At 55.2% G+C, this 25180-nt stretch overlaps 1 protein-coding gene across 2 annotated transcripts; it reads right to left on the reverse strand.

The window, feature by feature from the left end:
• Positions 1–1589: 1589 nt before the first annotated feature.
• Positions 1590–15104, reverse strand: LOC111154197 (GRB2 associated regulator of MAPK1 subtype 2). 2 transcript variants are annotated; one of them, XM_022513648.1, is made up of 6 exons: positions 14993–15104; positions 11961–12101; positions 6139–6269; positions 4394–5431; positions 3091–3260; positions 1590–2604 (listed from the first exon to the last, which is right to left on the reverse strand). In XM_022513648.1, exons 1-6 carry the CDS (start codon positions 15102–15104, stop codon positions 1590–1592), a joined length of 2607 nt encoding a protein of 868 aa, XP_022369356.1. The 2 variants fall into 2 exon arrangements, with proteins under 2 accessions (XP_022369356.1, XP_022369357.1); XM_022513649.1 differs by lacking the exons at positions 11961–12101; positions 14993–15104 and having other exon boundaries at positions 1590–2123; positions 2520–2604; positions 6139–6264.
• Between the last annotated feature and the right edge of the window lie 10076 nt (positions 15105–25180).

Here is a 25180-nt window from a genome sequence, read left to right on the forward strand (position 1 = left end):
TCCACTCAGCAGCACTAGGAATTCCGTTGAAATGCTGGTGGGAGATGGAAGGTTCTTGTAGGGGAGGGGCTGAGGAGGGGCTTTCGGAAGGGAACCCAGGAGTGGGCCACGTGCACACCCCACTCCAAAGTCCTCCCCTGCCTGGAGGCCCATGCCTTGTACCTGCCGGTTCCCTGGGCCCTCCAGAGGAAGAGGGTCAACACCCAGAGTTGCCCCCTGACTCCTGTTCAGTGCTCTAGCATTTATTTCACAAGTCCATGAGGATTCACAGAGTGATCGGCCGGGAAGCCCGATGCTTCAGCAACAGCGTGTGTGCTCTACTTCCGGACTCCCCTTGGCCCGGAGCGGAGGCGACTGCTCGGGGCGCGAGCACCAGCGTGGCCTCACTATAGTTCAGAGGAAAATGGAGCAAATAAATATCTAGGTAGGTAGGCTAGGTAAGGCAGAAGAGAAGGCTGGTCCGGCTGGGGCCTGCCGCTAGTGGCGTGAGGAGAGTTAGTGCAGCCCCGAGGGTGGGGGGAGGGGGACCAGGAGAGTGGGGGGTGGGGGGGGCCGGATGGTTGGACACAGCGGCCAGCCTGCTCCCGGTGCCAGCAGATTGCCATGCCCGGATCCAGGCCCCAGAGACCTGACAGGCATAGGCACAAGCGCAGGAGGCCTGGGCTCCAGGAGCAGGGAGAAAGCCGGTTTTCCCAAACCACGGTGCTTTCTCTTTCCCAACCATCCCACCTGTGCCAGTGACAGACCAGAGAAGGACACCAGATGTTTGCAGGAGTCCAGCGAGGGGGGCAGGAGCCGGGCAGAAGTGGGAGTGCTTGGAGGCCACTTGCCGCTTCAATCCAGGAGCCGCTGACCTCAAGCTACCCGCTTCTCCGGGGAGTGAGAACCTCAGACCGGACCCAACTCGCAGGACGGAAGGCAGCAGCGGGGGCGCTAGAGAAGTCTGGAACATCGGCCTCCCTAGCTAGGTGAGCGGGTCAGCGGCAGAGCTGTGCTCTTCCGGAGTCCTCCCCGCCAACCGGCGCCCTGAGCCAGAGCCTTGAGGCACAGCGGCACAGGCTTGACACACCTGTGCTCGGGGCCAGGGCCCGAGTTCACACAAGGGGAAAGGAAGGGCCCCCAGACTCTGGGGCGACCAAGGCCAAAAGCCCACAGAGCACGGTGGGGGAGGGGGGCACTTGGGGAATTTGTGCTTAAATGATGGCCCGTCTGCCCTTGTCTCTAACCTGAACCTACAAGCTTGAGAAGTGCAAGATGTCTGACGCTCTCCACAAGGGCGGGGGAGGATGTCAGGTCACCATGCCGGCCAGCTTCGGACACCCCACCCTGCCACCGTGGGAATCCCAGCAATGTGTCCCCGGGCCCAGCTACACACCGGTGCCTCTCAGCACAAAGGCCAGATGCCCCCATTTCCTAGTGTGTCTCCCCTGGATTCCCTCAGAGGGGCCGCCTGGCTGCCTCAGTCTTGGCACGGACTCTCCTTACAGGAGGACCTGCTCTGGGCCCACTGTCCCCCCCCGCGGACCCGTGGCTAACCCCCGTGGCCTCCACGCCAGCGTCCCCAGCTGTGCGGCCGCGAGCCGGGACGCTCAGATCTTGGGTCGCCAGCCTTTGATGAACTGCATGATCTTCTTGACCTGCAGCTTCGTGAGATGGAAGTCATCGGCCAGGATGTCCTCGCTGAGCTGCACGAAGATGCTGCCATCAATGCGTTCTCGGGCAAAGAAGCTCACCACGTCCTCCGAGAGACCGATGAAACGCAGACTTCGAGAGACTTCTTCCAGGGAGAGCGCAGACAGGTCAGCAGGGGGCTGCCAGGAGGAAGCATCCCGGCCTCCCCAGCCTGCAGCCCCCTCCCGGGGACTGGCAGGAGGCCCTTCCAGGCGCCCCTGGGGCAGAAGGAGCCGTGCTCCGCCTGCCTCAGGCCCCTGCAGGCCCACCGGTGACAGCGGGGTGGGGACCTGCCGCAGCACCAAACCTTCCGGTTCAAAGGCCTTGGGGGGTCCAAGTGGCAAAAGACAGGGAGCCCCCACCGCTCTGGGCTCCTGACAGCGCAACAGCTCGGGCTCTGGGGAACTGCCCTGGCGCAGCTCGAAGGGATCAAAGGACTCCTGGGCTGGCTCCTGCCACTCAGAGGAAGAGGACGACGAGGTGGGGCACGAGGGGGGAGCAGCTGAATAGGCCTGGCCTGGGGATCCTGGGCCTGGAGAAAAGGCAGGGCTGGAGGTAGCCAGGGGACCCGAGTTGGTGGTGGGCCCAGAAGAGGAGGCCGCTGAAGGGCCTGAGGAGTAGACAGGCCCCGAAAAGGGGTTGAGAGCTCCGAATGGAGCAAAGCGTTTCTGGGGGTGAGAGGGCTTGAGCAGAGGCGGGCAGCTGTGGTACGCCTGAACGGGGGGGTCAGCCCCCAGGAAGGAGGTGGCTCGACTGCTCAGAGGCTCTGCAAGGGCCCGGGCAGCCTGGCTGGGCTGCGTGGTCGAGGGCGGGGGTCCCGGGGGTGGGCGGCTGGACGAGTCGCCCGCCTTGCAGTCTCCCCAGGTGCACGGGTAGCAATAAAGGGAGTAGGCGTCCGGGGACGGAGAGCCGCTGCCGCTGCGGGAACCTGTCCTGTGGGCAGAGAGCGAGACACACGCGGAAAGGTAAGCCAGTGCAAGAGGGAAACGCCACAGGCTCCTAGGACACAGCACACCGCTCTGCCGGGCCAGAGACTGCCACTCGGATCTCAGGAATGCCTGCTCGCGCCCCAGCCCCCAAGGCCCAAGACCCCCCCCCCACACCCCGGGACTGCCCATGTCTGTCTTCCAGCCTCTCCCACCCCAGGAAAAATTAGACTAAACTGAATTACATAAACACTTTAATAGAACAAGGAGCAGTCCCTGTGGCCGATCCCAGGCTGGAGGGAACCTGAGCAGGGCCCCATCCACTCGTCAGGAACAAGCTGAAGCAGGAAGGTGGAAAGAAAAGCAGCAGCCCATCCGCCCTGAGCGGCAGGCCTGGACTCTTCCTCCCTTGGCTCTGGCTCCCCTCTCCCGGCCCTTCCCCTCCTCAGTCCCCCTCAGGAGGACCCAGCACCAAGAGAAGGCAGGGGCTCACCCATCCTGGAGGCCAGATGAGTAGTAGGAGAGGCTGGAGCTAGGTGAGTGGACAGGCTGCAGCTTGGGGAACCTCGGGGGCACCGGGGGGCTGCCCGAGAGCCGGCCGCTACCATTGCCACCCCGGGGAGGCACAGGGGGGGCATTGAGCAGGCGGCACTCCTCCTTCACCTGCAAGCAGAAGGCCATGACTCCACGCCCTGTCCCAAGCAGTGGACTCTCCTAATCCTCCCTTTCCCAAGCAGCTGGGCGAGAAGGGTGTCTGGGCCTGACACTTTGCCACGAGACTGCCTTTGCCTTACCTCCAACTACTCACCCACCCCACCCCTGGTAGCCTCTCCAGCCTGTGTCACTCTGAGAGAGCCCACATACACCATCTCCCACGGCCTTGGAAATCCATCGTGAGTGTAAGAGAATACAGAAGTAGATCAAAACAGGTTAGTCAACCTAGTCCCTTAAGGAAAAGGAAAGTGGGGCGCGCCTGGGTGGTTTAGCAGGTTGAAGCCTCTGCCTTCGGCTCGGCTCATGATCCCAGGGTCCTGGGATCGAGCCCCGCATCGGGCTCTCTGCTTGGTGGGAAGCCTGCTTCCCCCTCTCTCTCTGCCTGTCTCTCTGCCTACTTGTGATCTCTGCTGTCAAATAAATAAATAAAATCTTTAAAAAAAAAAAAAAAAGGAAAGGAAAGTGGTATTGACAGGGAGAAGAAAGGGAAAGACAAGTATCTGCCATCTGTACCCCTTTTTTATAGGTCAAATACTCAAAGTGGACTCTCAGGGCTGTTAATAGCTATAGTCCATTTCTGTGGACAAGTATGGTTGGGAAGTTCTGCATTAGGCATAAACAGGGTTCCTTGGTGCAGGACTTCTCAGAGCCTTTAATAAACCAAAGTTCTGTGGCTCCAAAGTGAGGAGGGGGTGAGCTAGGAATCATCACTACATATTTCTAAATTTATTCCATCATGGGACCAGTCTTTTCACTGGACAACTTAAAGGATTCCTGTTCTGTGGGACCTTCAGGGCCCATCCCAAATTCTTTCAAGCTAGAGACCTACTAGCATCTTTGTCTCCAGAATTTCCAGTGCCACAGTCTCTAGCATCCTTTACTACAAATATGCTCCTATGTCTTTCCCCTTGTTCTTCTCCCCTTCTCCTGCCCACCCCCCATCCCGTCACACACTCCAGGGGCTGGAGCCTGGGGCTCAGGAGAACTTGCCTCTGGCTGGCCACCTCCGTCCCCCCAGGAGAGCGAGCCCCCAGCTCGGCTCCTTGCCTCCCACCCTTCCCGCCTACATCGCGGCCACTCACCGCCTCGGACTTGGGGGGGACGGGAGGCGGCGGTGCCTCAGGCTCCAGGCGGGATGGCCCCGGGGCCGCGAAGGAGATAAGGTCGGGCCCCGGGGCGGGCCGCATCCGGCCCTCAGAGAGGCCTTCGGCAGCCTGGTGCGTCCACAGCTCCTCGTAGGGGATCTCCGTGGGCGGAGCGGCGGGATCCCGGGCGCCAGCCCAGTCCGGGCTCACGTACTCCTGGTCGCCGTCGCCGGGCGGGCCGGGGGCGCGCGCAAGGGGTGGGGCGCGCGGGGGCGCGGGCAGGCAGAGGCGCGCGCGGCGCGGGCTGGCGCAGTCGTCGGTGAGTTCGGCTGGGGCCTCGCGCACGGCCGTGGAGTACTCGTCGGGGTCAAAGCGCTCGCGGCAGTAGGAGGCGCTGTCGCGCACCAGGCGCTCCACCCGCGGGTCCCCGGCCAGCAGGCCCTGCGGCAGCGCGAAGCGCGGCGTGTCGGTGAGCAGCAGGAAGTGCAGCGGCGCCGGGCCCTCGCGGCGCAGCGCCAGCCCCAGCACCACGGTCTTGGAGATGATGCTGACCAGCTTGTAGCAGTGGCCCTCCCTCACCGGGTGCAGGTCGTAGGGGGTGCGCGGCGGCCGGCTGGGCACCAGCACGTTCACCGGGAGCCGCACGCGCTCGATGATGGCGCGCACGGTGTGCTCTCCCTCCTGCATCTGCAGCTCGAGCGGGCTGCGCGTGCTGAAGCGGCCCTGGCACTGGAAGGGCAGGCTCAGGCTCTCGTTGGTGCGGTGGTTCATGCAGATGAGGCAGGGCATCTTGCCCTTGATGGCCCTGGTGCTGCCGCCCGTGGCCCCCGCACCCCCGGGGCCACCGCCGCCGCCGCCCACCCCGGCCAGCGCCCCGGCCCGGCCCAGCTTGCGCAGCAGCGTGGTGAAGCGCGAGCGCTCCTTGGTGGTCTTGGCGCACAGGATCTCCGCCTGGCCCATGAGGGTGAGCTCGTCGCCCGCGTGCAGCGTGAAGTTGTACACCTCGCTGTCCTCGCTGAATTCGCCCGACACCACCTGCGGAGCCCAGAGACGCGGGGAGGCCTTAGCCAGAGCCCCAGGGAAAGCCGCCCTTTGCGGAGCGAGCATTCTCCGGGCTGAAACCTGATCAAGACCACTGGACTGGGGGGTCGGGGATGCGCCTTCCCTCCTGGAGAGGCCCCAGAGCAGCTGTGCAGCCTTGAATGAGCTACCTCTGGGGCCTTCACTGCCTCCCATAGTAACTCACTTGAAAGGTCTGCTGTATGTAAAGTGACATACTGGGGAAATATCCAATAAATGAGAACTTGTATTATCGTTATCTTTACAATTTGGGCAGTAATAATGCTCCATCCACTCACTCAACAAGACTACTGTGAAGAGAAATGAGTTGACGGATAAGGGTTGGTAAACAGTAAAGGGTGATCTGTACACAAGCGGGGGACTGTCACTACTGTGTCCCCCTCACCCCCCCCAACAACCACTACCCCTACAGCAGTGGATGCTAGAACAGGCTGCCCTGAAGGCCTCCAAGTCAGGGCATGATGCTTCACACACACTTACTCCTGCCTCACCCCCTTTCCAGAAAGTTCTGCAGGCCAGGGTCATTCACCTAGCTCTCCTGATACGGTCCTATCAGGCCAAATGCTGTCAAGGAACTGCCAGGAGCCACACTGACACCTTCTGCCTAAGGGCAACCCTCCAACCAGCGTCGGGGCACCCTGCCTGGTGTGGCAAGGACTGACCTTGACACTGAAGGTGATGGCTTCCATCACAAAGATGCGGTCAGGGAAGACGCTGGCCACCTCCTCCACGCTGCTGAAGTACCTCACTGGCTCCCGCACATCCCGGGCCTGCTCCAGGAGCTTGAACTTTCCTGCAAAGGAGAACACAGGCTGCTAGGGCAGGCCTGCCTGCTAGTCCCTTCCTGCCACACTCATCTCAGCCAGTCCCGCTGGAACTCCAGCAGGCAAGAAGGCAGCTTTGCACTAGCAGGAGGCGGGAGATGCTGGTCAGCAGGCTCAAGGGCGAACGCGAGCACAGACTTAGCATCTAGCACCCCAGGGAGGGCTTGCGGGTGGGTGAGGAGGTTAGCGGCTGCCCGCCCAGAGAAATCCAAATGCAGAGAGGCAGCAGAGCACTTGCACACAGAGCTGGCCTCTAGCCCAGCATCACTGTGGCACTGGAGACGCTGGCTTCTGGCTTTGTCCCAGCTCCACTCTGACTTGCTCTGACCCTAGACGAGTCCCTTCCCTTCTCTGAGCCCTCATCTGAGGGTGCTGGAGCAGGAAATTTGGGGCCCTGTCTCGATCTGGCATCCAGTACCTTGGGTGGCCAATGCATGCACACCGCTGCACTGGGCAGACCAGGGGCTCAGCCGTAGGCCTTGGAGGCCCCAGAATCACTGCTCAGGCCCCAGCTCTGTTCCCAGACCCTGCCCTGGTCCAACATCCAGCCGCACTGTCCCAGAGGCCTCTGAACTGAGCCCAGCAAAATCCCCTCCCGCAGAGGAGGCCTTCCAAGCCTGAAGTCCAGAGCGGCTTTGGCTGGCTCGGCGGAGGCCCCCAGTAGACACGGACTTTCAAAGGAGGAGGCTAATCCATAAAGCCGACAGCCTTGTGTAAACGGTCACACCTCACTGGCCACACACGTGTTATGTGCCCACCTACTTGAGCACAAAGACAGGCTGTGAAACTCCCAGACATGCAGACAGATGACCTCTTCTCAGACCTTCCACAGACAGAGGGGGATCTCGGGTGAGGGGACAATAGGCCAAGGGGAGACGAGGTGGCTCTTTAGCTTCCACAGTCTTCCTGGGGGTTGCTGCCATCACGGCCCAAGCATGTATTTGTTCTACCAACAGCTATGGAGCACCCTCTGTGCGCCAGACGTTGGGCTAGACCCGACAGAGGGTGCAAACCTAGGGACTCTGACAGAGTGGGCGTGACAGTGAGCACCCAGGGCTGGCGAGTGGGGACCTGGAACTAGAGAGCCAGAGGACCACGGACTTATTAGAGGCAACCTGCCTGGCAGCCCGAGGGGAGCTTGGGAATGAGAAGAGTTTAACGGAACAGACCACGCACACAGAAGGGCTGGCATGAACCAGACCAAGTCGCCAGGGCAGACTGCTGCCCGATGCGGGGAGTCCCTGTGGCCTGGACTTAAGGGGAAGACAGCAGGGGACGTAGCACCCACGTGATGAAGAGCTCTGAATGCCAGATTAAGGCGGAAGGATTCCACTCAGGAAAAAATGAGCTCTTGGCTTTTTGGCCTAAGTTCAACCCCAATGAGATCAAAGTTTTATATCTGAAGGGCACCAGTGGGGAAGTTGGGGCCACGTGTGCTGGGCCCACAAGATGGGCCCCTGGTTCTGTCTCCAAACAAGGTGAGTGAGGACTTCGCCCACAGGCCGGTGGTGAGGAAGACAGTGACACTGACCGTTCAGGATGGAAAGGCCCAGATTGAACTCGTGCCTCTGCTCTGATCATCAAAGTCCTCAATGAACCGCGAAGAGACAGAAGCAGAATGACCAGAATCACAGTGGAGACATCACTTTTGAGGAGTTGTCAACACTGCCTCACAGAAGTGGCACACGTCTTTAGCCAGAGAACTCTCTGGAACCATTTAAGAGATCCTGGGATCTGCCCAGTCTGTAGGTGGCAATGTTGATGGTTGCCACCTTTGTGACATCATAGATGGCAACAACAGGGGTGCAGGAGAATACGCCACTAACTAAGAACCAGAAAGGAAAGTATTTCGATAAAGGGTCATCTGAGCCTCCGAAAGGAAGGAAGGGAAGGAAGGAAGGAAAGGAAGGAACAAAAAGAAGGAAAGAAAGAAAAGGAAGGAAGAAAAATAAATGAAAGCAATTATAGTGTTTTGAGCAAGGAAATGCCAAGATCCAAGTTGAGCTCTGTAAATAAAGTGGGGCAGCCGGTCACGTAAACCAGCCAGTGTCCGTGCTGCAGGGGGGCCGGGACAGCAGCTGGGGGAAGAGCGAAATCAAGCAGACTCCATCGAGGTCTGCAGAAGGAAGACTGGTGGTGGATGAGGAGGAGGCAGGGGAGGAAAGGACTCGGGCCACCAGCCGCAGCACAAACGGAGCTGGCAAAACAGACGCTTCATGCCAGACAACAAACGGAGGCTTGCTGGAGGGAGGTGGGCAGGGAATGGGTCAGACAGGTGACGGGGATTAAGGAGGACACTTGTCCTGAGCACCAGGGGTTGTATGTAAGCGATGAATCCCTAAATACTACGCCTGAAATTAGTATTATACTGTATGTAAACTGAAATTTAAGTCACAACTTGAAATACAGGAAAGAAAAAGAAAAAAAAAAATGGAGCTGGCAGAGCTGCTACCTGAAACCGGGAACCGGGAAGTGACATGTTGTGGGGCGGAGCCAGTCCTGGGACCAAGGGAGGCCCTCCAGGGGTGTTGGGGGGTGCGGTGAGCATTCCGGGGCAGGGCTTGGGGACTCCGGGTCAGAAGTACAGACTGAAGGTCACCAGCCCACGGGAGGAGGGAAGACGGCTCAAAGAGGAAGAGCAGAGATCTTAACCCCCTGGGAACCCTCTTCGCAGAAAAATGCCCACAGCTGTACTCCTGGCACGAACACAAACACCATTCTGTGTACAGTGTGGGGGATCCTGGATTCCCCAAAACCCAGCCGGAATCCCAGACCTCCCCAGTGCTGGGTAGGAAGCACAGAGGGCCAAGCACAGAGTCCGTGAGCATCTAGAAGCAGGAAAGAAGGGAGAGCGGAGAAAGAGAAGGGTGAGTGCCCAGGAGAAAGCTGGGAAGGGAGTCCTGCCCTAACCACTCTGAGGCTCTCCCAAGATGTGCCACAGCCCTTGAGGGCAGCAGGGGTGTCGTGGGGACCGGCCCGGCAAAGAAGGTCAGGGGTCAGGTGGTGGGAGTTGGGGGAGTGCTGCCCCTCCCTCACTGGGACTCCATCCCCCCACACACACACACAAGCCTCCCCACCCCAAGCAGCCATGTGGGGCCAAATGCCCACTGCCCCCTGTGGTGAGAGCTGGAGCCCAGTCAGGGCTGCAGCCTGGGGAGGATGTGGCTGGTGGATCGATGTAACCATGGTAGCCAGCACCCCCCCACCCTCCACCGCAGCCTGGGCCCGGCACCGGTCATTACTTCAGGAGGAAGGAAGGAAGGGAGCCCTCCCGGGACTCAGGCGCTAGCCCCTGGAAGCCTTTACTCCCCCTGCAGCCTCCTCTCCAGCCTTCCCCTGCCTGAGACGCCCCGCCCCCCCTGCAGGCCCCTCAGGCCCAGGGACCTGCCCCTCTACCACCCCCACCCCCGCAAGCCTGCCCCTGCTCCCTGCCCTCCCCTCCTAGAACACATGCATGCGGCTGCCCAGCGCCCCATCCAGCCCAAAGCAGCCCTGCTCGTCTCCCCCTCCTCCCAGCACCCGAGCCTGGCAGCCGTTCCAATAATGATGGGTAAATGCACACACTTGGGGGCGGACAGACCTGGTTGTATCCCATCCCTGGCACCAACCAGCTGTGTGACCTTAGGCAAACAATTTAATCTCTGTAGGCTTCAGTTTTCCCATCTGTGAAATGGAAGCATACGGCTTAGCTCCCAGAGTGCTGACCAGAGCCACCCAGCTTCGAAGCGGGGGCTACCTCAAAGCAGCCAGGTTCCCCCTGACTCCCCCCATGCTGGGCTGCCCTCCCCTCCCTGCCACCACCCCTCCTGCCCCTCCCAGGTCCACAGCCACTGCCCCAGCCCAGCCCATTATTAATTCATTAGGAGGAACTGGGCTGTGCACTCAGCTTCCTCATTACTCCGCCTGCTCCTAAGGGGCCTGGCCTCCCCTCCCCCACTGAGCCACCCACTGGAAAGATGCTGATGGAGTTGTGCCTCTCCTGCAGGCCAGCTGTCACCCCATGACCACACCGTCCACATGCACTCAGAAGCACCAAAAGACATAGGGGAAGGGCTAGAAGCCTCCCACACTAGAAGCCTCTTCCCTAGGAGGCTGTGCCTTGGTTTCCCAGATTTTTAATCACACAAATGAAATAGGACAGTAAATTCACTCTTCTGATAGTGAGGGCTTTTTCCAATTTTTGTTTTTTCTCTCAAGAAGACGACCGGGGACCTCTTCCTAGACGAACATCAGATAGATCCCGAGCCTGGGAAGTTTCTAGCTTCTAAGCAGGCCTTTTCAAGGGCTCAGGACAGAACCCCAGGTCAGAAAGACACTTGAGAGAGTTTTCTCATTTTTTAAATGGGATGTGAGGGCTCTGAAGGTTACCAACTTCTCAGGGTTGTTGTAAAGAGCAGAAGCCTTTGTCTTAGTCCTATCTCCCTGGTTCAGAGGAGACCCAGGAAGGGCTAGGGGTGGGGGGCAAGCTCCTGGAGCCTCATGTGAGTTTAAAATGGAATAAGACTTTCTCACAGGGTGACCATGAGGATAAAATGAGGAAATGCTCAGCTCAGTGTCTGGAAGGCAGCCATGGGCTTAACACACAGGATCTGTGAGATCGTGGGCTCCCACAGGGGCTTCACTGGGAGGGGGCCAGATTCCCATCCTTCCCACCCAGGTGACGATGACCCTGCATTGCCAGGGTGGTGCAAGGAAGCACCAGCCCAGGAGCAAATCTTCCTGGGTTCTAGCCCACACTCTGCTGCCCGCTAGCCAGGTGACCCTGGGCAAGTCACTTCCCTCTTAAACCCTCCGTTTTATCGTGTGTAAAATACAAGGGCGATGCTTTCCTTTCCCAGCAGAATCCTTTTTTCAAACAAAATCTGATGGAGGATATCAATATCATATATATAAAAGACAAAAGTAGTTCATGAGCATAATCTTAAAAGCCTAAAATTTTAACACTTATAAAGTCAATCAATGAAAGCAATGAATTTAACACAAAAATTGGGAAGATCAGGGGCGCCTGGGTGGCTCAGAGGGTTAAAGCCTCTGCCTTGGGCTCAGGTCATGATCCCGGGGTCCTGGGATCGAGCCCCGCGTCGGGCTCTTTCCTTGGTGGGGAGCCTGCTTCCTCCTCTCTCTCTCTGCCTGCCTCTCTTCCTACTTGTGATCTCTCTCTGTCGAATAAATAAAAAAAAAAAAAATTTGGGAAGATCAGGATTATAGTGGCCAGAGGCAGCAGATAATCAGGCCAGGCATCCCTTCGTTTCTGAAGCACTCCGGTTACACGCTACTGAGAAGATCCTGGCCACAATCTCTCCGAGGGTCTGTACAAAAGAGGCTTCATGAGGCGGCTCGCGGTACACACCCCACATCGCTCACTGGGGTTAAGATTTGATTCACAGCAATTTGAGAGTGTGGGTATTTTTTTAATCAGTCATTTAAAATCTATTTTCAAATAAAATGTGACTCAAAGGTTTGCAACAAGAAAACCAGGACTCCCGAGAACAGTATGAAAACCACTGGACCCTAACTGCCCCGTTCCAGCCAGGCCCTCGCTCTGCCCTGTGACTCCAAGCAAAGGGGGATCAGCAACAGCTTCTCCCAAGCCCCATCCCCCTACCCTCCTGCCTCCACCCCCCAGTGGCTCTAGGTCATCTGTCCCTGGATGGGCACACCTGGGTACTGCAGTGGGATGTCAATCTTGGGTCCGATGACGTAGTGGCCCTCCTCCAGAGTATGGGCTGTCACGGTTGTCCACTGGCGGCAGGAGTGAATGAGCAGGATATCTCTCTCACTGACACCCTCGGCATACTCCCCTGGGAGACAAGGGGTGAAGAGGAAAGAAAGGTAAAGCCAACATCAGGACGGGCAGAGAGAGTAAGAAGACGCACTTCTTCCTGACGACCCTGACTGGGGACAGCTCCCCATGATCCTGTCTAGGTCAATGCTCAGGGGACAGGCAGTTTGCCAGCTGTGGCCTCAGGGCTATGAGTCATGCCCCGTCTCCCAGGGCCCCCAGCTCCGTCTCCTGACAGGGCCCCAGCAACCAACCCAGCCATAGCCCTGAGTCCTTTACCAGCTGTCCCAGGTCCAGTGCCACATGGGGCCCTGGCGAGGGGGGAAGTGGGAGGAGCCCCTCCCAGCAGATGAGCCAGCCCTGCCCTCCAGGAGCACTTAGACCTGTGAGGAACTGAGACAACAGACCACCTTTGATGTTGAGGGAGAGTGTCTGGGCACTCCCAGAAGGGAGCAGCAAACTAGCTGGGGGCAGAGTGGGGACTTACGGAGCAGCAGACACTAGAGCTGGCCCACGGGCCCACCAGCAGGATTCTCAGCCCCCTAGTCAGTGCCCAAGCCAGGTGAGGAGGGTCTTGTTGGAAGCACAGACAGGGCTGAGACAGGGCTGTCTGCTGTGGGTCCCAGCTGAGGGCTCCCCCAGAGCCATACCATCACTCGAGTCAGAAGAGCAGGACTTAGAGGAACGGATTCCTGCCTCTCCCATGGGCAGCTCCTTTTCACCCACTGCCCCAGGAGCCTCCAACACTAAGGGGACCTCAAAGGAGAGAGAGGAGCGTCTCAGATACCTGCTGGCCTCTCTCAGAGAGGCTGTTTCTTGGCTCTCCCTTTGTCAGCCCTTCACCCTCCCAGGCTCTGGAACACAGTGATGAGGTTGGGGGGGGTACTTCGAGGGGGGACCTAGTTCTGGGGAGAGCTGCACTGGGGCAGAGGTGTTGGGAGGGGCCTGGGCCCAGGAGGCTCCAATCCCAGCAACGGTTTCCAGGGGAGCCAGAGGGGCTGGCCCAGCTTCCAGGAGGCCCGTGGAGCGGTCTCCTGGCTGCAGCTGGTGGGCAGAGAGGGGGTGGGGGATGCCTCCTTCCCAGCCTTCTCAGACACAACTTACTAAACTGCTACCACCCAACCAAATGGGAAGTGGTTGATCCTGATGCCAGAGGGCTCCGGACATGGGGGGGCGCGGAACGGAGGATGTGTTCAGGTCCTTGGGGGAGGGTGTGTTGGTGGGTGTCTGAGCCTTCCTCCCCAACCCCTCCCCTCCTGGGGCAGAGAAAGCTCTCCTAAGCCCCAGCCACCCCCACCCCCCTTCCACAGGGACACGGGCCACAGCCACACAGGGCACACACCAGCAGCCATGGGTCGTGGTCCCCAACAGTTGAGCCAGTGCAGCCACCTGGGCCAGTGACAGGAGCTCGTCACCCCACTGACACAACTCAGTCCCACAGCCCCACAAAGGGGACTTTCCCAAATGCATAGACATTCAAGGACCTTTAAGACTTCAAGACACACTTTTGTTCACATAGTCACACTCATGGTGACCACAGCGACAGCCACCACAGTCACAGACACCCAGACCATTCACTTATCCATTGGGTAAGTCCATAATCTTTACTCGGTAGGATGTCTTCCTTCCAGGAGGCTGCAGCCCAGCCTTAGGACAATAAACTATGACAACCAGAGTACAGGACTCAAGGCAAGGGTGCCAGAGGGGTCATGGGAGTCCCAAAGAGGCCTGCCCAGACTGGGGAGCTCAGAAAAGACCCCCAGGAGGGAGTTGTGCCAAAGAGGATGTGTGGGAAGTGGCCAGGCAGAACCGAGGGCCCGCTTAGCCCATTCACAGGCAGACACATACAGCCTTGATGCTGACACGGAGGGTCTCGGGATCACACGTTGATGACCCAGAGAACAAGACTTTGGGCTGCTGAGCACCTCTGTCCAACGGCGACGGCCCCAGCCCCGATGCCGCCACGGAGCGCGCCCAAGAAACAGGCTGATGCTCACAGTGCCTACTCCTTGCGGCTGCGGGTCGGAGGAGGGGCTGCGGGCCCCATGGAGAGGAGAGGAGCCTGTGGCCGCGGGCCCCATTAGCATTCAGGGAAGCGAGTGTGCCAACGCGGGCCAAACCCCTATTCTTCTCACACACAAAACCCCCGGCCTGGCTGCCAGCCCCGGCTCCCGCCCCTCCTCCAGCCGAGCAGCTCCCCTTCCTCCAAACGGTCCCCTCATTCCGTGCAGCCTCCAGGAGTCCCCTTTCGGGCCCCCACACACAGTCCCATCAGCGGAGCACCCGGGCCTCTGGGAAGTGGAGCAAGACGTGGGGGAGGGCCGGGGACCCAGGGGCACGCCCGGCGGGAGGGCCAATCATTCGGGTCTCTCCCCCAGGTGGCCTGCCCGCCTGGGGCCGCACACAGCTCCCCAGGACACGAAAGGAAGGTGCAAGAAGGGACCCAAGAGGGGCCAAGCAGGGCTGGGGGCGGCGGCGGTGGGAAGACAGAGACCGAGGCCCAAGGGATGCAGGAGGATAGAGGTGAGAGACGGGAGACAAAGGGACAGAGGGGGCGCGGCCCGGGCGGGGGGTCTGAGAGCAGCAGCGAAAGGGATGCACCGACGGGGCGGGCACGGGGCCTCCGCCACGCTTCGGGTTCTATCTGGCCCAGAAAACTCTGTCCCGGCCCGGCCTCAGTGCCTGTCCTGGGTTTCTGTCCCGGTGCCCGTGCGCGGGGCCCAGAAGGCGGCGGACCCTCGGCTCTCGGGCTCCCGGTCTCCAGGGAAGGCGCACCCGGAGCTGCGCGGGACCGGCGCCGGGAGCGGGAGGGCAGGGGCCACATCCTCACGGTTCCCTCCCCCGCACCTGTCCGGAGAGTCTCCGATGTCCCCGCGGACCCCCCGGCCGCCCTTCCCAGCGCCCCGGTACCTGGCCCGAGGCAGGCGAGCGTGGGCAGGCGGCAGCGGCTGACGATTAGGTCGAGCGGGAAGGCGCCCATGCTCCAGCGCAGGCCGGCCAGCCCGGCCGCCAGCTTCTCCATGGCATGGGAGCCCCCGGGGCCGCCGTCCCGGGACCCCCGACGGCCAGTCCCGCGCGGCCCGGGCTCGCGCGCCCGCCGCCACCTCCTGGGGCCGCCGCGGCGCTCCCCGCCTGGCGGCCCGACCCGGGCAGCGGGAGTCACGTGGCCGGCCTCCCAGCGGGGCGCCTGCCCCCGCCCCCCGGCCCTCGCCCCACCCCCCCCGGCCCGCGCCCGCCGCCACGTCCCGCCTCTCCGCCCGGAGGGGGCGCGCCAGGCCCCCTCCCCGGGCGTCCAGGTGACAGCTCAGGGCCGAGGACCCAGGCGGGCGCCCAGAACGAATAGGAAAACTCTCGGCGGCATCTCCGGGGCGGGGGACAGCCTCCTCTATCACACCGAGTGCGTCTGGACCCCCTTTCCTCTCCGGGAGCCGCGCCTCTCCTCGCCCCCTCGTGCCGCCGCAGCCTACCCCGCCCCGGTCCTGCTCGGCTTCCCGAAGCTTCTGCCCGGAATAGGGCAGCTGCGCTCTCGGCCTCCCTGGCCTCCATCACCTCCGGCTTCACACGACGAGGCCGCCTCGTTAACCCCATTTTACTGATGAGCAGACTGAGGCTCAGAGAGGTCAAGTGGCAGCTCGGCTTGTACCCCGGTTTGACTACAAAACCTACCGCCTTCCCCGGTACTCGCCCCCTGAGCCCCCACTAAGGGACACTTGCGAGCTCCCAGCGCCCTGTAACCGATTCTCCCGAGTCCCATGGGCCGGGGGACTCCGGCACACACACAGCACGCCACGCACACCCGCTCCGGTTCTCCGCGTGAGCCGACCGAGGTTCGAGCTGGGGACCGGAGCTTCAGGTCTCGCTCTCATGGTCCTCTTTCCCATTCCCTTAAGGGGCTCTTCCTTTTTTGCTGTCCGCGCCTCCTCCTTGCGACCCCACGTGGCTCCCGCGCAGGAGCTCCTCGTGGGAAGAAGCCCTTCCCAGAAGCCGCGGTGTCTTCAGCAGGGCGGCGCTGCGGGAGGACCTCCTTGGCCCTCCGTGTGTCTGCGGCGCCTCCTGCAGGTGAGCAGGGACCCGTGCACGCCTGCCGAGGGTCTGCGGGCCGCGGAGAAGCAGGCCTTAGCCCTTAGGTGGGTCCTTAAAGGGCTCCACGGACTCTAGTCTTAAGCCTCCCAAGCCAGGGAGAGCCCCACACACGTGCATGCAAGCCCTCTCTTCCAGGGGACTGACCTCCCACATCGTGTGACCTGAACCCCGTGAGCGGTGGCGCCAGGGAAGATAACAACTTCGCAGTGCAGAGATTTCAGGTCACCTGTTCCATCTTTTGCAAAGGACAGCAGGGGCAACTCCAAGAGCAGAAGGGCCCGGCTCCAAGATAGCAAAGCAGGAAAGTGACTGGGAGGCCCGGCCCTCCAGTCCTGACTCCATAACCAGAACCGCCCCTAGCCCAGCTGAGCCCGTTTCCACCCAAGGACCTGAGCAGCTGGCCCTTGGCCTTGCTCTTCCTTCAGCGCCTGCAGTTGTGACTTGGGGTAACCCAGATGGTCTGTGGGGGTGGGGATGAGTTTTCTCCCTGGGAAGTGGCCAAGAGGAAGGCAGAGCAAAGAGAAAATATAGGTGTCTAAGGCAGGCATGGAGGGTGGGAGGCAGGAGGATGAGGAGGTGGTAAGAAGCCAGTGGCTGAAAGGAGCCTGAGTCCCTTTGTCTTTCCCTGTCCCGCAGGCTCTCCGGAGTAGAGCGACCCCATCAGCTGTGATCCAAAGGAGGACACTCTGAGAGTGTAGAAGGGGCTCCGCAGAGCAATAAACATAAACCAGACTCTAGGACAGCGGGTGCAAACCAGGACTGGGCCCTGTGGTCACCCTGTCTCAGAAGGACGCCTCTGAGCGAGGTTTCTCTGGCTTGGCAGGGACTCCCCCCGACTCACCCCAACTCTAGGCCTCAGTTTCCAGCTCTGGGCCTCCACCCCCCCCGCAGGCCTTCTGTTTCAGCAATCACACCTGCATTCGCTCTTCTTTTACCTTTTACCCCGGCTAAGGAAATTACCTTTCACCTGGTGCCCCAACCTGGAAATCTCCTTAACCCTTACTTAAATCCACCTGGTCCCCAAGTCCTGGCGATTCTGCTTCTGTTATGTGTCCTATGGAGCCCTTCCCCCTCTCCAGCCCTGTTTGTCCCCGCCTGACTTCGGTTCCTCCTCCAGTCTTCTCTCCCAGACGCCAAAAGCCCCATCTACAGCTCTGGGTGGGGGCTGAGTCAGGGACCACACAGGTGTGAGACATCAGGCAAAACCACCTAACTGGCTGGACCCACTTCCTAAATGTTGCCGAGTTCCAGAACCTCTCCAGGGCTTTTTAGGGCTTGGCAAACCTCCAGGGACTGGACACAAGTGCTCAGATACAGAGGTCCCTGGATTTGCTTGGGGCTCAGGTGCCACGTGGGAAGGAATTCAGTGTCACTTAGAGCCTGAACTTCTTAGAGCTTAGGCAGAAGTTTCTGGAAGATGGCTGGCGGGACAGAGAGCCAGAAAGCACGGTGAGGTGGGAAGATGGGCCGGTAGAAAAAGCCGCTGGATCAGGAAGTGAGAGAGCCAGGGGGCCTGGGTGGTGTATGAAGCCGTGTCTGAGCTCTTCCCAATGGAGAGTGTGGGATGGGCTGAGACGGAGAGGCCAGGGCTGCGGCACTGGGATCCCAGCTGCTCTCTGGTGGTGGCAGGTAGAAGGTGACTCCCTATTGGGTGGAGGGGAGGACACGTGAGATGTCAGTGGTGTGGAGGAGGGGGCGGGGAGGGGCTCATAGCCCTGGCAGAAGCCCACTTTTGGCGCAGTGGCAGAGTTTAGTCCAGTAGCCCATGAGTGGGGCAGAGCGGTCAGTGGAGTAGAAAGATGGCCACAGTGGCCAGCACTGGCCAGGGCTGTGTGTGAAACAGCCCCGCCCCACCCCACCCCATCTAGAGGACAGAGTCTACTCTGAGTCCATGAACTGCAGGGGGCCAGAGAACACCAAGATAAGCACCTCTGAGAATTCTAGGAAATACTGTATCCAACATTTTATTCTAGAAAATTCGAAACATACACAAAAGCAGAGGTAAGACTCTTATGAATCCTCCATGTAGTTCTGTGCCCCTGCTTACTCCTCTTCTTAATTTTTTAAAAAGGTTTAACCCACTCAGGCGCCTGGGTGGTTCAGTCGGTTAAGCGTCTGCTTTCGGTTCAGGTCATGATGCCAGGGTCCTGGGGTCAGGCCCTGTGTTGGGCTCCCTACGCAGTGGAGAGCCTACTTACCGCCCCCCCCCATGCTCTCTCTCTCTCTCTCACTCACTCGTGCTCTATCTCAAATAAATAAAATCTTTGGGGGAAAAGATTTTATTGAGATATAATTCACATACTGTGCAATTCACCTATTTAAAAAGTACAGAATTTAGGGACACCTGGGTGGCTCAGCTGGTTAGGTGTCTGCCTTTGACTCGGGTAGTGAGCCGGAGGGCTCAGTCGGTTAAATCTGCCTTCAGCTCAGGTCATGATCTTGGGGTCCTGGGATCGAGCCCCACATCGGGCTCCCTACTCCGTGAGGAGCCTGCTTCTCCCTCTGCCTGCTCTGCCTGCCGCTCCCCCTGCTTGTGTTCTTGCTGACAGGAAATGAATAAAATCTTTAAAAATAAAATTCAGTGTTTTTAGTGTATTTGCCATATTGTGCCATAAATATGATTTGTATCTGGCCTGGGCAGCGGAGGCAAACTGTCCTGTTATTAGGTGTTTCTAAGGCAAATGTACCACGGCATGCCACACACCCATTAGAAATAATGCTTATGAAAGAATCGTATTGATTTGGGGAAATCCTCATTGTATAGGGTTAATGTAAAAAAGTCAGGATAGGGGCGCCTGGGTGGCCCAGTGGGTTGAGGCCTCTGCCTTCGGCTCGGGTCGTGATCCAGGGTCCTGGGATCGAGCCCCGTGTCAGGCTCTCTGCTCAGCGGGGAGCCTGCTTCCCCCTCTCTCTCTGCCTGCCTCTCTGCCTACTTGTGATCTCTGTCTGTCAAATAAATAAATAAATAATAATAATAAATAAAAATAATATATAATAAATATATAATAAATAATATATATAATAATAAATATATAATAAATAATAATAAATTAAAAATAAATAAATTTAAAAAGTCAGGATAGCATTTCAAGAATAAATGAACTAAAAAAAAAGAAACAGTCAAAGGGAACATGCTCTAATTTTTTTTTTTAAGATATCATTTATTTATTTTTACAAGAGAGAAAGAGAAAGCGAGCTTGGCCACAAGAGGAGGGGAGGAGCAGAGGGAAAAGCTGACTCCCCACTGAGCAGGGAGCCCGATGCGGGGCTTGAACCCAGTACCCCAAGATCATGACCTGAGCTGAAGGCAGATTTAACCGACTGAGCCACCCAGGCATCCTGCCCTAATGTTTAAAGTGTTTGTGTCTGGGTCATGGAATAAATGATACTGTTTCTCTAATTTTAAAATATTATCCAAAATTTTATATAGCGAAGAGGCATTTATCTGGTAAGTAGAAGCCAGTTTAAACTTTGCAAATGAGGGAGTAGAACATGATGGAATCTGAAGCCCTGCCTGCCTCCAAGATTCTGGGGTTTGAATATTCTCCAAGCAGTCAGCCCGCTGCCCAGCAGAGAAGCATCCCAGCCGGCCCGTCCCCTGGGGGGGTGGGTGAAGGCCTGCCTGCTGGGAGAGAGGGTTCTGGGCATAGCAGGGCCTCCGAAGCAGGACACAGCCAGCTTGCTTCCTCTCGGGGCACCCAGGGAGATCACCTTCTTGTGCCTCATTCCATCAGTTTTCTTTAATAAAATAAATTCTTTCAAAAAAAAAAAAAGACATTCGTTCATTACTTCTTTATTGCAAATTTAGGCATTTATTACTTACACTCAACACTCATAACTTTTCGACAATTTATTTGGAATTGTCTTTTTTTTTAAAGATTTTATTTATTTATTTGACAGGCAGAGATCACAAGTAGGCAGAGAGGCAGGCAGAGAGAGAGAGAGAGAGAGGGAAGCAGTCTCCCCAATGAGGAGAGAGCCCAATCCCACGACCCTGGGGTCATGACCTGAACTGAAGGCAGAGGCTTAACCCACTGAGCCACCCAGGCACCCCTGGAATTATCTTTCATTTCACTCACAATTACTAAGTAATTTCCATGGACATATAGTATTAACTAACACATAAGAATTTTTTTTCAAAGATTTTATTTATCAGAGAGAGAGAGAGAGAGAGCATGCGCACAAGCAGGCAGAGGCGGAAAGAGAAGCAGGCTCCCTGCCAAGCAAGAAGCCCGATGCGGGACTCAATCCCAGGACCCTGGGATCATGACCTGAGCCGAAGGCAGTGGCTTAACCGACTAAGCCACCCAGGCATTCCAACACATAAGAATTTAAATAAAAACTTTAAACAAACAATATTTGGGACGCCTGGCTGGTTCAGTTGGTAGGACACATGACTCTTGATCTTGGGTCGTGAGTTCGAGTCCCATGTTGGGTGTAGAGATTACTTTTATTAAAAATCTTTAAAAAAATAATAAAAATATAGCAGTCCCAATGAGTGACTCCAGCTATGCCATCATATTCAAAATTGTGACTGTCCTCAGATGTCTGTCAGCTGGCAATTTTTTCAATTGTTTGTTGCTACTGTATAGAAATACATTTGATTTGTATATATTGTTGTCCTTCAACCCTCTTAGATTCACTTACCAGTTTTCGTATCTATTTTTGTAGAGTCCTAGGAACTTCCTTTTTTCTTAAAGATTATTTGTTTATTTGACAGAGAGAGAGAGAGACACAGTGAGAGAGGGAACACAAGCAGGGGCAGAGGGAGAGGGAGAAGTAGGCGATCTGGGGCCTCGATCCCAGGACCCCAGGATCACGACCTGAGCCAAAGGCAGATGCTTAATGACTGAGCCACCCAGGTGCCCCATCCTAGGAATTTTATATGCCCATGATCATGTTGTCTCTATAAAAAAAGACCATTTTCTTTCATCGTCTTCAATCTGTATTCCTTTTATTTTGTGCCTAACTACACTGGTGAGGACCTCCAGTCCTGTGTTGAATCGGAGAGGTAAAAGCAGACATCTTTGCCTTGTTCCTGATTTTCTAGGAAAGTCTTTCATCTTTTACGATTGAGTAGGATGTTAAATGTGGGGATTTTGTAGGTGACTTTAATTGGGATGAGGAAGTTTGTTCTTATTCCTACCATTTTATTGTTTTCTGTTTGTCTCTATTTTTTGTTCCTCTGGTCCTTCCTTTCCTGCATTCTTTTTTCCCCTTTTGATCTATTTTATTTTTTCTATTTTTTTCTTATTTTAGCTATACTTCTTTCCACGGTGTGTGTGTGGTTGTTCTAGGGATTACATTATTATTCACTCATGTTTTCCCAGTACTGCTTCATACTAAATGTAGGAAAACGTGAAATGTATAAATCCATCTATCCCCTCTCCAATATACTATAGTGTGAAATGGATTCCAACTACCTATATCTTATTAACCCCAAAGACAGTATTGTCACTTTTTTTTAAGATTTTATTTATATATTTGAGAGAGAGCACAAGTGGGGGGAGGCGCAGAGGGAGAGGGAGAAGTGGGCTCCCTGCTCAGCAAGGAGCCCAACATGGGGCTCAGTCCCAGGACCCCGGGATCATGACCTGAGCTGAAGGCAGACGCTTAATGAGCTGAGCCACCCAGGCACCCGACAGTGTCATCACCTTTACTTTAAAGAGTCATACATATAATAATGAAATTAAGAGGAAAATAACAGACCCTTTGCAGTTACCCACTGATGGTCTTTATTCCTCTCTGAGGATCTAAGATTCCATCCGGTATTACATCCCTTCAGCCGGTAGGAATTTCTTTAGCAATTATTGTAGTGAGAATCTGCTAGCCGTGAATCTGAGAACGCCTCTTTTACTTATTCTTGAAGGATGTTTTCACTGGATACAGAATTCCTAGTTGTCACCTTTTTTCCCAGCATTTAAAGAGATTTACTTTTTTTTTTTTTTAGATTGTATTTATTTATTCGAGAGAGAGAGAAAGTGAGAGAGAGGGCGAGCACGAGAAGGGGAGGGTCAGAGGGAGAAGCAGACTCCCCGATGAGCAGGGTCCCTGCAGGACTCGATCCTGGAACTCCAGGATCATGACCTGAACTGAAGGCAGTTGCTTAACCAGGTAAGCCGCCCATGCACCCGAGATCCTTTTACTTTATTTGGTATTTATAGCCCACTCTCTAGGGGCTTACTTTAACGGTTTTTACATTTGTGTGTGTTAAATACAGAGGTGTTTGTTTTGTTTTGTTTTTTCTGTGTAAAGTTGCTCTGGCGGGATCTTACTCAACTATTACCAGAAGCGGATGTGTCACAACTTTATTTTCCTATTAGACCTTTTTTTTTTGAAAAAAGTTAAACCTGTAGGAAAGTTGCAAGGATATTACAACAAACTCCCCTATGTCCTTTCCTGGATTCACAATATAATATCTATTATTCCTTTTTTTCTCAACCTTTGAAAGTAAGTTCCAGATATCATGCCACTTTGCTCATAAATTCTTCAGTGTGTTTTTCCTAAGAACTGGGACATTCTCTTACACAGCTAGAATTCAATCCTTAAATTCAGGAAATTTAATATTAGTACATACGATTCAGTTCATATCTGATGTTTATTATCCCAGTATTGTCCATTATACTTTACAGAGTTTTGTTTTGTTTCCCAAGGCGAATGAATCTAGGATCTAGGACCATGCGTTGTGTTTAGTTGTTACGTCTTTGGTCTCGTCTAGAACAGTTTCTGAGCCTTTGTTGAGCTTTTAAGAAATGGACACAATTCTGAAGACTGTGGACCACGCATTTGCTCTGTAGAATGATCAGCTTTAGCTGCTGCATCACTGTCAGGAAGACTCGGCGCATCGCGTTAGGAGACAGGTGATGTCTGTTTGTCCCATTTTTTTGTGATGTCGACACAGACCACTTGGTTAAGGTGATGTTCGCCAGGTGTCCCCACTGTAAAGGCACTTTCTCTCCCGCTTTGTGATTAATGAAGAATTGGTGGGAAGACGTTTGGCTGGGTCAGCGTCCTATTCCCAGCGCACGTGTATCCCTTGGTAGCCTCCATCGCTGATTCCTGCCCGAGTGAATTATTACTGTGATGGCTGCCAAATGCGGATTTTCTACATCTATCATTTCCACATTTACCAGTCAACATTCCACTGTAACGAGGCGCTTGCCCTCCCCCTCCCTTTATCGATTAACAATTCATGAATTCTTCTACATTCTTCATTTTTTGGTGACACACTGTCCTATATTTGACAATGGGAGCACCTTGCAGCTAGTTCTTCTGGTCCACTGTCAGGATTCCATAGTTCTTTGGAATCTTTCTAACTTTCTGGAACATTCGAATGTTTCCAGGGCCATCCTGCACAATCCCTGCCCAGCCCAAGAATGGAATCAGCCATTTCTTCCAGGACTACTGTTTCCTTAGAGTGATTTGTCAACTGTGCTCCAGGCAGCTCTATCTGTCAAGTCTGGGGGAAAGACGATCATTAGAGTTGAAAACAAGTAAGAAGCTCATGTTGTCATCTGGGGGAAATGTGCCCACAATCCTGTCCACCTGCTGCACACCTCTGTGGAGGGAACGCCATAATCACTGCCCTCCCTGCTGGCAGGCGGCATAGACCAAAGAACAGTCTGGAAGTCGTTCTTACTGCTCATGTTTGGAGCACCATATGGGTACTGTCACCGTGTGTTCTTATAAAAAGCTGAGACATGTCGGAAGAGCAGGGAACTCTTGATCTCAGGGTCGTGAGTTCGAGCCCCATGTTGGGTGTAGATTACTTGAATAAATATAACTTAAAAAAAATTTTTTTTAAACTGAGCCATTCATAAGGACATTTAAAAACTGAGTGCCAGGGCACCTGGGTGGCTCAGTGGATTAAGCCTTCAGCTCGGGTCGTGATCTCAAGGTCCTGGGATCCAGCCCCGCATCGCATCGGGCTCTCTGCTCAGTGCGGAGCCTGTGTCTCACTCTCTCTCTGCCTGCCTCTCTGCCTACTTGTGATCTCTGTCTGTCAAATAAATAATAAAAATAAAATCTTTAAAAAAAAAAACTGAGTTCCATGTGTTGACTCTCAGCCCTCATTCAAATCAGGGTATAACACTGTGATAGTTTCATTTTTATATATCCTCGACAATTAAGAAGAGTTCACTTAAGATTTTCCTTCTTATTTCTGTGGTGTGAATTATGGGATCGCTTAGAACACCACAAGATCTAAAAGAACCACAATATGATTGTCTTTTGCAATTTACCAAATATAGCTTGTTATTGCAAAAGAAAATGTAGAGGGGTAACCCGCTGGCTCAGTTGGTAGAGCATGTGACTCTTGATCTCAGGGTCATGAGTTCAAGCCCCACAGTGGACATAGAGCTCACTGAAAAAATAAATAAATAAAAAGAAAATGTGGAAAGGAGACTTTTCAAGGCAATTTCTTGGCATGTTTCTATTTTATCATAAAAAGAGAGTACTGTAAGGACAAAAAGGAACGGAGGCCTAATCCTTGTCTATAGGTTGTTCCTGAAATGCTCCTTCCTAAAAATAAGTAACTTGTGAAATATTTGCTTCAGGAAACTAAACTTTAAGTTTTGCTCAGTAGTGTTGAGCACAGTAAATCAAACCATACCTCTTATGGTTTGTTTGTTTTTTTAAAGATATTATTTATTTATTATTTATTTATTTATCAGAGAGAGAGAGGGAAAGAATGTACAAGCAGGAGAGCAACAGGCAGAGGGAGAAGTAGGCTCCCCACTGAGCAGGGAGCCTTTTGCGGGACTCCATCCCAGGACCCCGGAATCATGACCTGAGCCAAAGATAGAGGCTTAACCAAGTGAGCCACCCAGGCATCCCAAATTGTATATTTTTTAAGTGAATATGTTTTATTTTTAACTAAAACATGTTTATCCAACACAAACTGTTTTGACTCTAAATAGTATTTTAAGCTAAGAAAAGTCAAAAACAATCAACATGTTTCATTATTTTCCTTATCACCTATTTTTTTATTTTATAAAATTTCTTCTAATTAAACTT

Source organism: Enhydra lutris, unplaced genomic scaffold, assembly GCF_002288905.1.
Source record: "Enhydra lutris kenyoni isolate GAN:26980312 unplaced genomic scaffold, ASM228890v2 scaffoldscaffold35, whole genome shotgun sequence".
In the NCBI taxonomy this organism is placed as follows: Eukaryota; Metazoa; Chordata; class Mammalia; order Carnivora; family Mustelidae; genus Enhydra; species Enhydra lutris.